This window comes from Mobula hypostoma, chromosome 1 (assembly GCF_963921235.1).
Source record: "Mobula hypostoma chromosome 1, sMobHyp1.1, whole genome shotgun sequence".
Taxonomy (NCBI): Eukaryota; Metazoa; Chordata; class Chondrichthyes; order Myliobatiformes; family Myliobatidae; genus Mobula; species Mobula hypostoma.
Window position 1 is genome coordinate 244,969,047 of NC_086097.1, and position 16,084 is coordinate 244,985,130.

Genomic DNA, 16,084 nt, shown 5'->3' on the forward strand with positions numbered 1-16,084 from the left:
TTCAGTGGTAGGGAGGGCTTTCCCCGTGATGGGCTGGGCCACGTCCACTACATTTTGTACTATTTTCTGTTCAAGGGCATTGGAGTTTCTATACCAGGCTCTGATGCAACCAGCCAATATATTCTCCACCACACATCTACAGAAGTATGTCAAGGTTTTAGAATGCCAAATCTTCGCAATCTTCTAAGGAAATAGAGGTGCTTTCTTTGTAATGGCACTTGTGTGCTGGGCCCAGGACAGTCCTCTGAACCGATAACACTGAGGAATTTAAAGGTGCTGACCCTCTCTTCTGATTCCCCCAATGAGGACAGGCTCATGGACCTCCAGTTTCCTCCTCCTTAAGTCCAAAATCAGTCTTGCGGACATTGAATAAGAGGATGTTAGTATGGCACTACTCAGCCAGATTTTCAGCTTGTACAGCTCTATATAAAGAAACAACAAGAAAGGCACAGAAGCTGCTCTGGGGCGTACTGGAGAGGTTATGGAAGAGGGACAGCATCCAGCAGATCCACTCAACCAAAGTTGAGTCTTCAATTCAGTTAAATATTGATCTTGACAAACCTGCCATGCAGATGCAAAAGGCTTTAGCGCATTTACTTTCATCCATCAAAATATTGAGTGCAGGAGTTTAGACATCATGCCAAGTATTTTTATAATGTTATGAGACTGGGAATACTCACGTTCGAAGGGACCATGATGACCTTATACACCGGTCACTAAAAGCAGATGTCCAGGTGCAGCAGTCAGTCAGAGTATATATTGGTCTTTTATTACCAGTGGATTGGCACTGTGTCATATCACGCTTGCTGAGATGACACTTGGAAAATACTGCATACAGCTTTTGTAAAATAGAAGATGCTTGCTAAAGACTGAGTGTGCCTGGGATTTCCACACTGGTCCCTGGGATGGCAGGGTTAATACCAAAGGTGAGATTGAGGAGGCTATGTTGTAGACTATCAAGTTTTGAAGAATAAGGGGCAATCTCACTGGAGCACAGAAACTTCATAGAATGCTTGCAGGCCAGACACTGAGTTTATACCCCAGCCAGTGGTTATGGCTTCAAAATCAGAGATGAATTTAACTGAGGAGAAATTTCTTTACTCGAGTTGTGAGAATCTTTGGAACAATGGGGAGGCTCAATCATTGATCGTGTTTATTTTATTTTAATTTAGAGATACAGCATGGAACAGGCCCTTCCGGCCCTTCAAGCCCACTGCTGAGTAACCCTTGATAAAATCCTGGCCTAATTGCGGGATAATTTACAATGACCAATTAACCTACTAACCGACACACCTTTGGACTGTGGGATGAAACCGGAGCACCCAGAGGAAACCCAGGTGGTCATGGGGAGAACACACAACCTCTTTCCAGAGGATGCTAAGATTGAACTCCAAACTCCGCTCCTTGAGCTATAAGAGTGTCAGTCTAAGCACTGCACTACCGTGGCACCCGAGGTGGCATTGCGCTAACCACTACGCTACCTTTTCGCCAATGTTCAAGGCAAATATTAATATAATTGTGGATATTTAAAGGATTGTGATATCGGGGTAAGACAGGAAAACAATATTTGCAGTGGGATTTTGTTTTTGAAAGGCAGACATTGCTTGGAGCTGAATGGCCTCCTGCTTCTGTCTCTTACATTGTTTATGAATTACTGTTCACTTTGGAAAGATATCAATGTGTGAAAAATATTTGCCAGTTGAATGATCTGATGCTAGTGATATGTTAAAAAATTTTAATGCATTTACCCTTTCATTCTTTACCTCTCAGGAAGTAATCACCTAGGTTTCCTAATCTCAAATAGCTAATTCTGAAGTGACACTTTTGTTACTAGATGGAATTTCAAATTCTGAAAACCTCCCTCCTGTTCACCTCTGTGTCCATTCACTGTCTTCAAAGAATTTGCAGTGGGGTTTTATTAACATCGAGTTTCTTTTCTCTTGAAATTGCAGCATACAATCAGAGCATTAGCACTGCGAGTTTTAAAAGAGATTTTGAAACACCAGCCAGAAAGATTCAAAAATTATGCGGAGCTCACCATCATAAGAACACTGGAAGCTCACAAAGATCCCCAAAAAGAGGTTGGTTTATTCCTGATCCTTTTGCAAAGGAAGAAATAGAAAGTCAGGCTGCCATATTGCTTCACTGAAAGTAAACTGATTACCCAGAAAAAGAAAAGTTTACACGTGGATTGGTAACATATAATTTTCTTTTGCCATCGGTTCCGGAAGATTTTCAAGAAGGTGTTAATCACGATTAAGACACAAAATATTGGGGGTGAATGACTGATGTGGACAGTAAATTGAATACTGACAGGAAACAGGGAATAGGAATAAATGGGTTATTTATGGACTAAATATATGACGAGTGGAATGTTGAAGGGATCGAGATTAGATCCTCAACTGTTCACAATATGCATCTGAGAGAGAATCAAATGTAATATATCTGTAAATGCTACAGAGTAGGCTGGAGGCTGAGGAGGATACAGAAAGACATCAAGGACATACGTATAGCTGTTGTAGCTGTTAGTGTAATAACTTACAGTGCCAGCTGTAATATCGGGCTTTGATTCCTGCCACTGTCTGTAAGGAGTTTGTGGACTGCATGGGTTTCCACGCAGAAGTGGTCCCAACACCGAACCCTGTGGAACACTACTAGTCACTGGCAGCCAACCAGAAAAGTATCCTTTTATTTCCACTCGCTGCCTCCTACCAATCAGCCAATGCTCTAACCATGTTAGTAACTTTCCTGTCATACCATGGCCTCTTAACTTGGTAAGAAGCCTAATGTGTGGCACCTTGTCAAGAGCCTTCTGAAAGTCTACATAGACAACAGCCACTACATCCCCTTTATCTACCCTACTTGTAATCTCCTCAAAGAATTGCAACAGGTTCATCAGGCAAGATTTTCCCTTAAAGAAACCATGCTGACTTTGTCCTATCTTGTCCTATGTCACCAAGTACTCCGTAACCTCATCCTCAATAATTGACATCAACATCTTCCCAACCACTGAGGTCAGGCTAACTGGTCTCTAATTTCCTTTCCGCTGCCTTCCTCCTTTCTTAAAGTGTGAAGTGACATTTGCAATTTTCCATTCCTCTGGCACCATGCTGTAGTCCAATGATTTTTGAAAGATCTTTGCTACTGCTTCCACAATCTCTAGCGTGACCTCTTTTGGAATCCTAGGGTGCAGTTCATCTGGTCCAGGTAACTATGTACTATGAAAGACTAGGGTCTTTCAGCTTTTTGAACACTTTCTCCCTTGTAATAGTAACTGCACTAACTTCTCTTCTCTCACACCCTTCAACACCTAACACACTGCTAATGTCTTCCACTGTGAAGACTGATGCAGAATACTCAGTAGTTCATCTGCCATCTCCTTGTCCCCCATAATTATTTCAACAGCCTCATTTTCTAACGATCCTATATCCACTCTCATCTCTTTTATTTTTTACATACTTGAAAAAGCTTTTACTATCCACTTTGATAGTGATTGCTAGCTTGCTTTCGTATTTCATCTTTTCCCTTCTAATGATTCTTTTAGTTGCTCTCTGTAGGTTTTTAAAAGCTTCCCAATCCTCTATCTTCCAACTATTTTTTGCTTTGTTGTATGCCCTCTCTTTTTTTTACATTAGCTTTGACTTCCCTAAGCTTTGATGTCCACAGCCGTCCGTGACAATGAATTCCACAAAGTCACCACCCTCTGGGAAGTGATCAGGTGCAAAGAATTACTTGAACTGCGCAAACTAGTCCTCACTAAGTACAAACAACAGGAATTCTGCAGATGCTGGAAATTCAAGCAACATACATCAAAGTTGCTGGTGAACGCAGCAGGCCAGGCAGCATCTATAGGAAGAGGCGCAGTCGACGTTTCAGGCCGAGACCCTTCGTCCTGACGAAGGGTCTCGGCCTGAAACGTCGACTGCGCCTCTTCCCATAGATGCTGCCTGGCCTGCTGCGTTCACCAGCAACTTTGATGTATGTTGCCTCACTAAGTACAATATCTTTGTAACTGGTGCTTACGATAGTAATAAATAGTTCATCCCTTTGCCCAAGATAGGATAGGAAAAAGCAAAAGTAAGTAGTGGGAGCTGTATTTTGCAACACAGGCACAGGATGATAAATGATAAATTTCAGATCTGGTGGGACCAGTTTCTGATAAAATTGTCTCTAACTAAGTCATTACCGCTATCTCCCAACTGTTCTAGACTCTTGTGTAATTCATTTGATTTTTTTTTATTGCTGAATGATACAAGCGATTGGATTCACCTGGCAGATACTTGGAGCTCTTTCAACCACTGAGGACTAGTTAATATTGCATTTTTATCTTCCCTCTGGTGTTTCTTATGAACAGGTTAAATTCCAAAGACATCTGAGTTTGAGTTTGTTAAGGGGTTTCTGTGTTGGCACCCAAAACACAGCGAGATTTGCAGCGCATCTCAGACTATGTTGGTCATTGGCGCAAACAACACATTTCAATGTATGTTTCGATGTACATGTGACAAATAAAGCTAACCTCTGGCATGTGAGGTTATGATTGCACAATGAAAAGTTTTTGGGAAGATTCTTGTCTATTAGCAAATGATTTGTACTTTAAAGTAGGGACACATGAGAAATATTTTAATAATGTCACATATCCCTATGGATATGTTGAATACTGATTTCTCACCAATGCAAAGCCACCAATTTAATATAAGTGTAAGTATTATTGTGGTACCTAACAAGATTCAAAGAGTTCTAACATCTTTCTGTTCTTCATTAGGTGGTAAGAGCTGCTGAAGAAGCCGCTACAGCCTTGGCCACATCTATCAACCCTGAGCAATGCATCAAAGTGCTTTGTCCTATTATACAGACAGCAGAATGTCCTATCAACCTTGCAGCAATCAAAATGCAAACCAAGATCATAGAGAGAGTCCACAAAGATGTTCTGAACCAGTTATTACCTGAAATAATTCCTGGACTGTTAATGGTATGTAACTACATTGTTTCAGATACATATCATTTACTTGTAACTAAAATCCCAAAAGGTTATAGTTATAGTTGAATAGTAGGTGAATAACTGGCTTCATAATATCATCAATGTAAATCATTCAAGGCATTTAGATAAGACTGTATACTGACTGAATATGAAATTGACTTTGGCTGAATTGAAGATTTGAGTGACAGGTGGTGCAATTTAATCTTATTATTTCCATTAGATACAACTCGCCCATTCATCTTTTTCCTTCCTCTTTCAATTTCTGTTGTTTTACCTTGCTGCTCTCCCATTCCTTTTCTTTTGCCTTTCTTTCCTTTTCTCCACCTACCTCTCTTCTCACTTTTATTCCTCCTAAATCTTGATCAGATGTTCCAATCAGCTTAAATTAAAGGAAGCACTAGTTTTGACTACTGTCACTCAAATCTAAAACGGTGTTTGGCTTACGATAAATGACACTGTAGTCCAATTTCAGTCTTTCACTTTTATGACCTTAAATTATTGGTAATTTGTATTATGTTTAATTAATATTTGTGCCCTCAAGCTATTCAGCCATTTTCCAAGGAAGTAGCTTCTTCCAAAACATTTAAGCTGGAATTGCCAAGATGTATACACCACCAGTAAAGATCCCCTGACTGCCCGTTGTTGCAAGCCTAACCTACAAGTACAGAGATAGAAGAGTAGGCCAGTTACCCCCATATATTGTGTCTGTTGTTCTGTAAGATCATGCCAGACCTCTCCCCGAAGCACCACTTTCACATACCAAACACTTCAGTCTTGATTGCTCTACAGACTCACTTTAAAGAGCTCCACAGCTCATATTCTTAGTATTTTTTTATTTGTGCATTGGTTATTTGTCAGTGTTTGTTTATGTATAGTTTTTCATAAGTTCTTTTGTATGTCTTTATTTTCCTGTGAATACCTGCAAGAAAATGAATCTCAAGGTATATATCTTCTGTGATAACAAGTTGACTTTACTTTGATTTTGACTTTATAAATATGTCAATTTAGGAACTGAGCCTCCACAGCCAACTTGGATAAGGAATTTGAAAGGTTCTCTTTTTTTTCTGGGTGATGAAGTTTCTTCCCAATTCAGCCCTGGAAGTTTGAACCCATGGTTATAGTCACGCCAGCCAGAGAAATGTGATCCATTCAACTTCCTAGTCAAGACCCAGAAGGATATTTCAAGGCAATGAGGGCTCAGTCTGGTGAATCTTCACTGTAACCTACAGCAATATAACCTTGCTAAGCTAGAAGGCCATAATGTATTATTCTAAGTCTACATTAAAAGTCTTTACTCATTTATTCAAGTGCTCTTGCAGTAAAGGCTAAACAAGTTGCTTGTTCTCACTGCACGTTAACTTTCAGTTAGTCCTCTTTCAGTCCCCCACTATTAAAAAAAAACTATGTCTTTCTATTTTCTCTACTGAACAGGATAACCACATTTTTCCACATTATATACCACTGTTTTCCAGATTATATTACATTACATTTCTCCTGCCCTCGCTTTCTACTTCCGCCTAACAACCCACACTGTCCACTTTGTGTCTTCAGCAAACTTCGTCCTCTTAGCCAAATTGTTCACATAATCTGTGAACAGCTCAGGCCCAAAAAGCAATCCCTGCAGCCCGCCACTAGTCATAAGCTTTCAAAACCAGTGTACTTCTACTTTCTGATTTGTGTCCATTAATCCTGTTGCCCTCTGCCATTTCTAGGTCCTCTCTTATCAAATTCCATCTTCTATGTTACTCCTACTTACCAGCTCCCAGCTTTTTTACATCATTCCCACTATACCCCATCCCTCACCTGTCTATTACCCACCTCACTTGGATCCACCTATCGACCTGCAACTCTAGTTCCATCCCCCCTTCCCAAGTTTTTATACTGACTATCTTCCCTCTTCCCAGTCCTAATGAAGGGTCTCAACTCAAAATGCTGACTGTGCATTTCCTTCTGTTGATGCTGCATGACCCGCTAAGTTCCTGCAGCAGTTTGTACGCTGTACCATTTCCAGAGGATTTCTCCAACAGTGAAATCAGGCTTAAAATCGTCTTTGAATTTATCTGCCTTTCCAAATTCCTTAACATAATTTCTAGAACTGGTCTATAAATTACCCAGATTAACCATAGAACCATAGAAACTACAGCACAGAAACAGGCCTTTTGGCCCTTCTTGGCTGTGCCAAACCATTTTCTGCCTAGTCCCACTGACCTGCACACGGACCATATCCCTCCATACACCTCCCATCCATGTAACTGTCCAATTTATTCTTAAATGTTAAAAAAGAACCCGCATTTACCACCTCGTCTGGCAGCTGATTCCATACTCCCACCACTCTCTGTGTGAAGAAGCCCCCCCTAATGTTCCCTTTAAACTTTTCCCCCCTCACCCTTAACCCATGTCCTCTGGTTTTTTTCTCCCCTTGCCTCAGTGGAAAAAGCCTGCTTGCATTCACTCTATCTATACCCATCATAATTTTATATACCTCTATCAAATCTCCCCTCATTCTTCTACGCTCCAGGGAATAAAGTCCTAACCTATTCAACCTTTCTCTGTAACTGAGTTTCTCAAGTCCCGGCAACATCCCTGAAAACCTTCTCTGCACTCTTTCAACCTTATTTATATTCTTCCTATAATTTGGTGACCAAAACTGAACACAATACTCCAGATTAGGCCTCACCAATGCTTTATACAACCTCATCATAACATTCCAGCTCTTATACTCAATACTTTGATTAATAAAGGCCAATGTACCAAAAGCTCTCTTTATGACCCTATCTACCTGTGACGCCACTATTAGGGAATTTTGTATCTGTATTCCCAGATCCCTCTGTTCCACTGCACTCCTCAGTGCCTTACCATTAACCCTGTATGTTCTACCTTGGTTTGTCCTTCCAACGTGCAATACCTCACACTTGTCAGTATTAAACTCCATCTGCCATTTTTCAGCCCATTTTTCCAGCTGGTCCAAGTCCCTCTGCAGGCTCTGAAAACCTTCCTCACTGTCTACTACACCTCCAATCTTTGTATCATCAGCAAATTTGCTGAGCCAATTTACCACATTTATCATCCAGATCATTGATACAGATGACAAATAACAATGGACCCAGCACTGATCCCTGTGGCACACCACTAGTCACAGGCCTCCACTCAGAGAAGCAATTCTCTACCACCACTCTCTGGCTTCTTCCATCGAGCCAATGTCTAATCCAATTTACCACCTCTCCATGTATACCTAGCGACTGAATTTTCCTAACTAACCTCCCATGCGGGACCTTGTCAAAGGCCTTACTGAATTCCATTAACCTTTGCTAGTCTTTTACTTTTCACGTATCCATGGCAGCTTTTACAGTGTTTCAATTCTCAATCGTTTACTTTCTTATTCTATTTTACCTTCCTTTCAGTTTCCTGCTCCTTTCTTGAACTCCAAGCATTTCCCAATCCCCAAGTTTCCTGTTCTGTTTGGTACATTGTAGATTTTACCTCTGAACTAGTATTTGGTTTTGTTTTATAGTTGTGGCTAGATTTGTTCTTCAAAGGGATTTATTTTTGCTATAAACTATGTAAGAGTTGTAAGGCTAGAAGAGACCTTGGGCATCACATTCTGAAGCCCTGACCTCAGAACACCTGGACAGGAATGACAACTCACTGAATGTATAAAATCTTTAGACAATAGACAATAGGTGCAGGAGTAGGCCATTCGGCCCTTTGAGCCAGCACCGCCATTCACTGTGATCATGGCTGATCATCCACAATCAGTATCCAGTTCCTGCCTTATCCCCATATCCCTTGACTCCGCTATCATTAAAAGCTCTATCTAACTCTTTCTTGAAATCATCCAGAGAATTGGCCTCCACTGCCTTCTGAGGCGGAGCATTCCACAGATCCACAATCCTCTGTGTGAAAAAGTTTTTCCTCAACTCCATTCTAAATGGCCTACCCCTTATTCTCAAATTGTGGCCTCTTGATCTGGACTCCCCCAACATCGGGAGCATGTTTCCTGCCTCTAGCGTGTCTAATCCCTTAATAATCTTACGTGCTTCAATCAGATCCCCTCTCATCCTTCTAAATTCCAGTATATACAAGCCCAGTCGCTCCAATCTTACAACATATGACAGTCCCGCCATCCCGGGAATTAACCTCGTGAACCTGCGCTGCACTCCCTCAATAGCAAGAATGTCCTTCCTCAAATTTGGAGACCAAAACTGTACACAATACTGCAGGTGTGGTCTCACCAGGGCCCTGTACAACTGCAGAAGGACCTCTTTGCTCCTAGACTCAGCTCCCCTTGTTATGAAGGTCAACATGCCATTAGGAATGCATTTTTTTTTAAAGAGATACAGGGTGGTAACAGGCCCTTCTGGCCCAACAAGCCTGCGCCACCCAATTACACACATGTGACTAATTAACCAACAGACCTGTTGGAAAATTGTTCATGAGGAGAATGTACAAACTCCTTACAAACTGCAGTTAAATTGTACCCAGGTTGCTGACACTATAATAATGTTACACCAACCATTAAGATTTGAAAAATAAAAGCTGTTTAAAATATAAACAAAATACTTTAAACCTAATGGATAATGTTTAAAAGACATTAAAATAGCATAAATAAATGCTCTTCCCAAATGCATTCTACAAGGTTGGAGACAGACTGGGATGATCATTCCTACAACTGTCCTTATTGTACAAGACCGACTGCATCTAGACACTTTACTCAGTGAATTGAAAGACATTCTTGCCATAGAGGGAGTACAAAGAAGGTTCACCAGATTGATTCCTGGGATGGCAGGACTTTCATATGATGAAAGACTGGATCGACTAGGCTTATACTCGCTGGAATTTAGAAGATTGAGGGGGGAATCTTATTGAAACGTATAAAATCCTAAAAGGATTGGACAGGCTAGATGCAGGAAGATTGTTCCCAATGTTGGGGAAGTCCAGAACGAGGGGTCACAGTTTAAGGATAAAGGGGAAGCCTTTTAGGACCGAGATGAGGAAAAACTTCTTCACACAGAGAGTGATGAATCTGGAATTCTCTGCCACAGGAAACAGTTGAGGCCAGTTCATTGGCTATATTTAAGAGGGAGTTAGATATGGTCCTTGTGGCTAAAGGGATCAGGGGGTATGGAGAGAAGGCTGGTACAGGGTTCTGAGTTGGATGATCAGCCATGATCGTACTAAATGGCGGTGCAGGCTCGAAGGGCCGAATGGCCTACTCCTGCACCTATTTTCTATGTTTCTAATTGCTGTCCTGCTGCTGCCTTGATGGACGGTCCAGCAGCAGAGCAACCAATCAGATTTAGCATCTTTTGACTTGCGGCATGCTTCAGATTTCCATACTTGGCTGGATGTGCAGGAGGTCAAGACAACCAGTCACCAACATCTGAAACCTGGCGCTTTCCTTCAAAACCACTGGCTTTTCATCAGCTCCATTTCTTCTAATATTCTGCAGTTTCTAAAACACATATGGCCTATTTGCAAGTATATGGAAATAAGCTACCAAAATTTTTCTGAACATTTCAGATCTTGAGAGGACAGTATAACACATTAATTTCTGTTTAAATGCTGAAGGAACTATGGACTCCTCTAGCACTTTGTTTGTATTACTCTGGATTTCCAGCATCTGCAGATTGTCTTGTGTGTATGATTTCTGCTTAAATGTTTCCTTTGCAGGGTTATGACAATACGGAGAGCAGTGTCCGCAAAGCCAGCGTGTTTTGCCTTGTAGCCATTTATTCAGTTATTGGTGAAGATCTTAAACCCCATCTTGGCCAACTCACTGGCAGCAAGGTAAACTGAATGTATCATAATTGTATATATGTTCCATTATACACTATGTTATTAGTGAAGTTTTTAGTGCTTAGTTGCAAACTACGTAACCTGCCCTTTCTGATCTAAAGCAACCCAGAATCTAGGCTGAATTGTTGATTCCAGCTAAGTGGCCCACTAATATGACTGATGCCATGAAGAAGAAGGTATAGGAGCTTTAGGTCCCACACCACCAGGTTTGGGAATAGTTATTACCCAACAACCATCAGCTCTTGAACTGGTGAGGATAACTTCTCTCACCTCAACTCTGAATAGGTTTCACAATCTATGGACTTCAAGGATTTTACAGCTTTTGTTCTTAGTATGAATTATTTACTTTTACTTTTGTCTTTGCACCATTGGTTGTTTGTCAGTCTTTGTAGTTTTTCATTGATTCTACTGTATTTCTTTGTTCTACTGTGAACACCTGCGAGAAAATGAATCTCAGGGTTGTATATGGTGACATATATGTACTTCGATAATAAATTTACTTTGAACTTATATTTATATTATTTTCTTCAAAATTATGTGGATGTTCTTGGGCTGTGAAGAAGAGGTCTCAGAAGTTGAATTATTGAATAATATTGCAGGGCATTATAATTCAAATTTATTTTGCAAAAGAGGAAATGGGCAAGATAACAGTCATGAGTATAATGGCACTGAACAGATTGTTGAAGCAATAAGCGACAGATCTCCAGATTCTGATGATAAGTAGTTGGCATGCTATGTTGGCCGTAGAAGCATAGCGATGCTTGTGGGCATATCCTCGAACTGTGTTGGTTGTTGATGTATATCAGCAGTCCCCAACCACTGGGTCGTGGAGCCGTACCGGGTCGCAAAGCATGTGCTACCGGTCCACGAGGAAACAATAGGATTTGGTGATATGAGTCAACTGCACCTTTCCTCATTCCCTGTTACGCCCACGGTTGAGTTTGAGCACACACGAGGTCATGACCCGTGCGTCATCCATGTCAGCGCGGGAAGGAGATCAACTCCTCGAGCTTGCAAATGACGGCGGGCTGAAAAGTATGTTTGACATAACATCTCTGCCGGCATTCTGGATCAAAGTCAAGGCTAAATATCCAGAGATAGCCACGAAAGCACTGAAAACGTTGCTTCCATTTCCAACATCATATCGCTGCGAAGCGGAGTTTTCTGCAATGAATGCAACGAAAACTAAATTGCGGAATAGACTGGACATAAGGAACCCCCTTCGAGTATCGCTGTCTCCCATCACCCCTGGATAGGACCGTGTTGTTGCAGGGAAACAAGCCCAGAGCTCCCACTGATTCAGCGATATTGGTGTGTTGCAATGACTTTATATGCTCATATGGGGAAAATATGTGCTGTTTGTTTAATATCCAAACGTTACTTAAAATGTTATGATGCTATTGACTTATATAACCATATAACAATTACAGCACGGAAACAGGCCATCTCTGCCCTTCTAGTCCGTGCCGAACGCTACTCTCACCTAGTCCTACCAACCTGCACTCAGCCCATAACCCTCCATTCCTTTCCTGTCCATATGGCTATCCAATTTTTCTTTAAATGATCATATCGAACCTGCTTCTGCCACTTCTACTGGAAATTCGTTCAACACTTACTTCAAGCTCCCCTGTCCTCCCCTGATAATTGACTTATCACTGTATTCATGCGAGGAAAATATGTGCTGTGTGTTTAATATTAAATTTGTTAGATAAACCCTTTTAGAAACAAAACTGAGTGTATTAGCCACCCCCCCCGAACAGAATCGCCAAAAACGATTTGTAGAGAAAAGTCGGCACGTACACGCATGCACAAGTCACGCATGTGCACTGGTGCCCGCGCAAGGCTTCATGGTCATTGTAGTCTTTCTTGGGGTAAACCGGACGTATTTGACTGCTACTCTTGCCCGTTGGCAACCCTCTCCCCCCATCCCCCCGGGTCAGCTGGCCCGCAAGAATATTGTCAATATTAAACCGGTCCGCAGTACAAAAAAGGTTGGGGACCCCTGATGTATATGACGCATTTCACTGTTTGTTTCTATATACATGCAACAAATCAAACTAATCTCTAGTCTTACCCTAGGATTCATCCTATATTCAGGGAAGGTTGCTTTAGATCAGAAAGGGCAGGTGATGGACAGATTACTTAGTTTGCATTTGTCATTGGAAAAATGTTAGCAGCTGCTATCAAACATGTTACAACAGGTATTCAGGTGAAGGCACCACGGTTTGTGGAATGCATTTCAATTTGACCAATTTATTGGGGTTTCTTGAATTACACGTGTTTACACCATCTGAATTAGCTTGACTATTACAACCCATGGCAGATTGAAGCTTTGCCCTGTTTGCATATTGTAAATATTCCCATTCAATTTTTCTTTCAGATATTATCAAAATGACTCACAGCTGAACCACTCAGCTTTGTACAAATATCAGCATGCAAATTATTTCAGAAAAATACAGGTCCATAATCCCTTATCTGAAATCCTTGGGGCCAGTTGCATTTTGGAATTCAGAATTTTTCGGATTTCAGACCCCCCTCCCCACCCCAATACCAAAAAACACATATGCTCAAGTCCCTTATTTAACCTGTCTCAGTGCGGTGGACTTTAGGACCCAGCAGCGCACCGAACCTACGCACATCCTCCCGTATACTTTAAATCATCTCTAGATTACTTATAATAACTAATACGATGTAAATGCTATGCAAATAGTTGTTATACTGTATTGTTTAGGGAATAATGACAAGAAAAAAATAAAAAATATATAGCTTCAAACAAACTGAATCAAACACATGGTAAGTGACTTATGTCACAGTCACTGTCACTATAAAACTTCAGTAACTTGTCTTTCAGTTTATTTAAATTATATGCAGTGGTAGTTCCGACACTATTTTCTTCAGTAAGACGCCACACAGACACACCATGATCAAGCCTCTGCAATAACTCCACTTTCTGCGTTATTGATAATGATAGCTACTTCCTTCTGTTTTTCTCACTGTAACCCATAGGAGTGTCTGCAGCTCTTTTTGACATTTTCACAGTGAAATTAAACACAAAGTCAACAGTGATCACAAAATATCAGCGAACAGCAAATGCACGTGTAACCAGTACAAGCGCTGAGCCACAACTGACGCCTGGCGGCCTCTGCTAGTGCTGCCACGTCACACCTGAGTGACGTCAGCTGTTGGCGAAAAAAAACTTCGGTTTTCGGAGCTTTTTGGATTTCAAAATTTCGGATAAAGGAATGTGCACCTGTACAACTGTTTCAAAGTGTTTAACATTTAAAAGTGTTTTAAAATTTTAAAACACACCAATCATAAAAGACAAATATTGGAGTCTCGATATCGAAGGTTCTTGGGGTCCAGGTCCATAGGTCAATGTCAGTGGCTTCACAGGTTGATAGAACTTGGGCTGTTTACAGGGTATATGACACACTTAATTAGTAGAGGCAATAAGTTCTTGAGTCGGGAAGATATGTTGCTGCTTTATAAAACTCTGATTAGGCTGCATCTGAAGTATTTCATTCAGTTCTGGTCACCCTATTATAAGGCCATAAGACGTTGGAGCAGAATTAGGCTATTCAGCTCATCGAACCTGCTCCGCCATTCCATCATGGCTGACCTCAGATTCAACTCAACCCAATACGCCTGCTTCTCACCATATCCTTTGATGCCCTCACCGATCAGGAAACTATCAACTTTCACCTTAAATATATGCATGGACTTGGCCTCCACCACAGTCTGTGGCAGATTCACCACTCTCCTGCTAAAAAAAATTCCTCCTTACCTCTGTTCTAAAAAGTCGCCCCTCAATTTTGAGGCTGTGCTTTCTAGTTCTGGATGCCCCCACCAGAGGAAACATCCTCTCCACATCCACCCTATCTAGTCCTTTCAACATTCAGTAGTTTTCAATGAGATTCCCCACATTCTTCTAAATTCCAGTGAGTACAGGCACAAAGCTGCCAAACGCTCCTCATATGTTAACCCAAACAACAGGAATTCTGCAGATGCTGGAAATTCAAGCAACACACATCAAAGTTGCTGGTGAACGCAACAGGCCAAGCAGCATCTGTAGGAAGAGGTGCAGTCAACGTTTCAGGCCGAGACCCTTCGTCAGGACTAACTGAAGGAAGAGTGAGTAAGGGATTTGAAAGTTGGAGGGGGAGGGGGAGATCCAAAATGATAGGAGAAGACAGGAGGGGGAGGGATAGAGCCAAGAGCTGGACAGGTGATAGGCAAAAGGGGATACGAGAGGATCATGGGACAGGAGGTCCGGGAAGAAAGACAAGGGGGGGGGGACCCAGAGGATGGGCAAGAGGTATATTCAGAGGGACAGAGGGAGAAAAAGGAGAGTGAGAGAAAGAATGTGTGCATAAAAATAAGTAACAGATGGGGTACGAGGGGGAGGTGGGGCCTTAGCGGAAGTTAGAGAAGTCGATGTTCATGCCATCAGGTTGGAGGCTACCCAGACGGAATATAAGGTGTTGTTCCTCCAACCTGAGTGTGGCTTCATCTTTACAGTAGAGGAGGCCGTGGATAGACATGTCAGAATGGGAATGGGATGTGGAATTAAAATGTGTGGCCACTGGGAGATCCTGCTTTCTCTGGTGGACAGAGCGTAGATGTTCAGCAAAGCGGTCTCCCAGTCTGCGTCGGGTCTCGCCAATATATAAAAGGCCACATCGGGAGCACCGGACGCAGTATATCACCCCAGTCGACTCACAGGTGAAGTGTTGCCTCATCTGGAAGGACTGTTTGGGGCCCTGAATGGTGGTAAGGGAGGAAGTGTAAGGGCATGTGTAGCACTTGTTGTGCAGGGAGCAATCCCTGCGGAATGCAGTGAGGACCAGGGGAACCCATCACTCCATCCTCCTGCCACCCCACTAGGAATAGGGTTCCCCTGGTCCTCACCTACCACTCCACCAGCCTCTGGGTCCAACATATTATTCTCCGTAACTTCTGCCACCTCCAACGGGATCCCACCACTAAGCACATCTTTCCCTCCCCCCCTCTCTCTGCATTCCGCAGGGATCGCTCCCTACACAACTCCCTTGTCCATTCGTCCCCCCCATCCCTCCCCACTGATCTCCCTCCTGGCACTTATCCGTGTAAGCGGAACAAGTGCTTCACATGCCCTTACACTTCCTCCCTTACCACCATTCAGGGCCCCAAACAGTCCTTCCAGGTGAGGCAACACTTCACCTGTGAGTCGACTGGGGTGATATACTGTGTCCGGTGCTCCCGATGTGGCCTTTTATATAATGGTGAGACCCGACGCAGACTGGGAGACCGCTTTGCTGAACATCTACACTC

General features: G+C 42.2%; 1 protein-coding gene across 31 annotated transcripts in view; it reads left to right on the forward strand.

Moving 5' to 3' along the window:
* Positions 1-16,084, forward strand: part of clasp2 (cytoplasmic linker associated protein 2) — a 354,796-nt gene that overhangs the window by 326,306 nt on the left and 12,406 nt on the right. For all 31 annotated transcript variants that reach the window (XM_063066415.1, XM_063066422.1, XM_063066446.1 and 28 more), the window contains 3 exons: positions 1,953-2,081; positions 4,763-4,969; positions 10,649-10,765. In XM_063066415.1, coding sequence (XP_062922485.1) covers positions 1,953-2,081; positions 4,763-4,969; positions 10,649-10,765 — 453 coding nt within the window. The remainder of the gene's footprint in view (positions 1-1,952; positions 2,082-4,762; positions 4,970-10,648; positions 10,766-16,084) is intronic.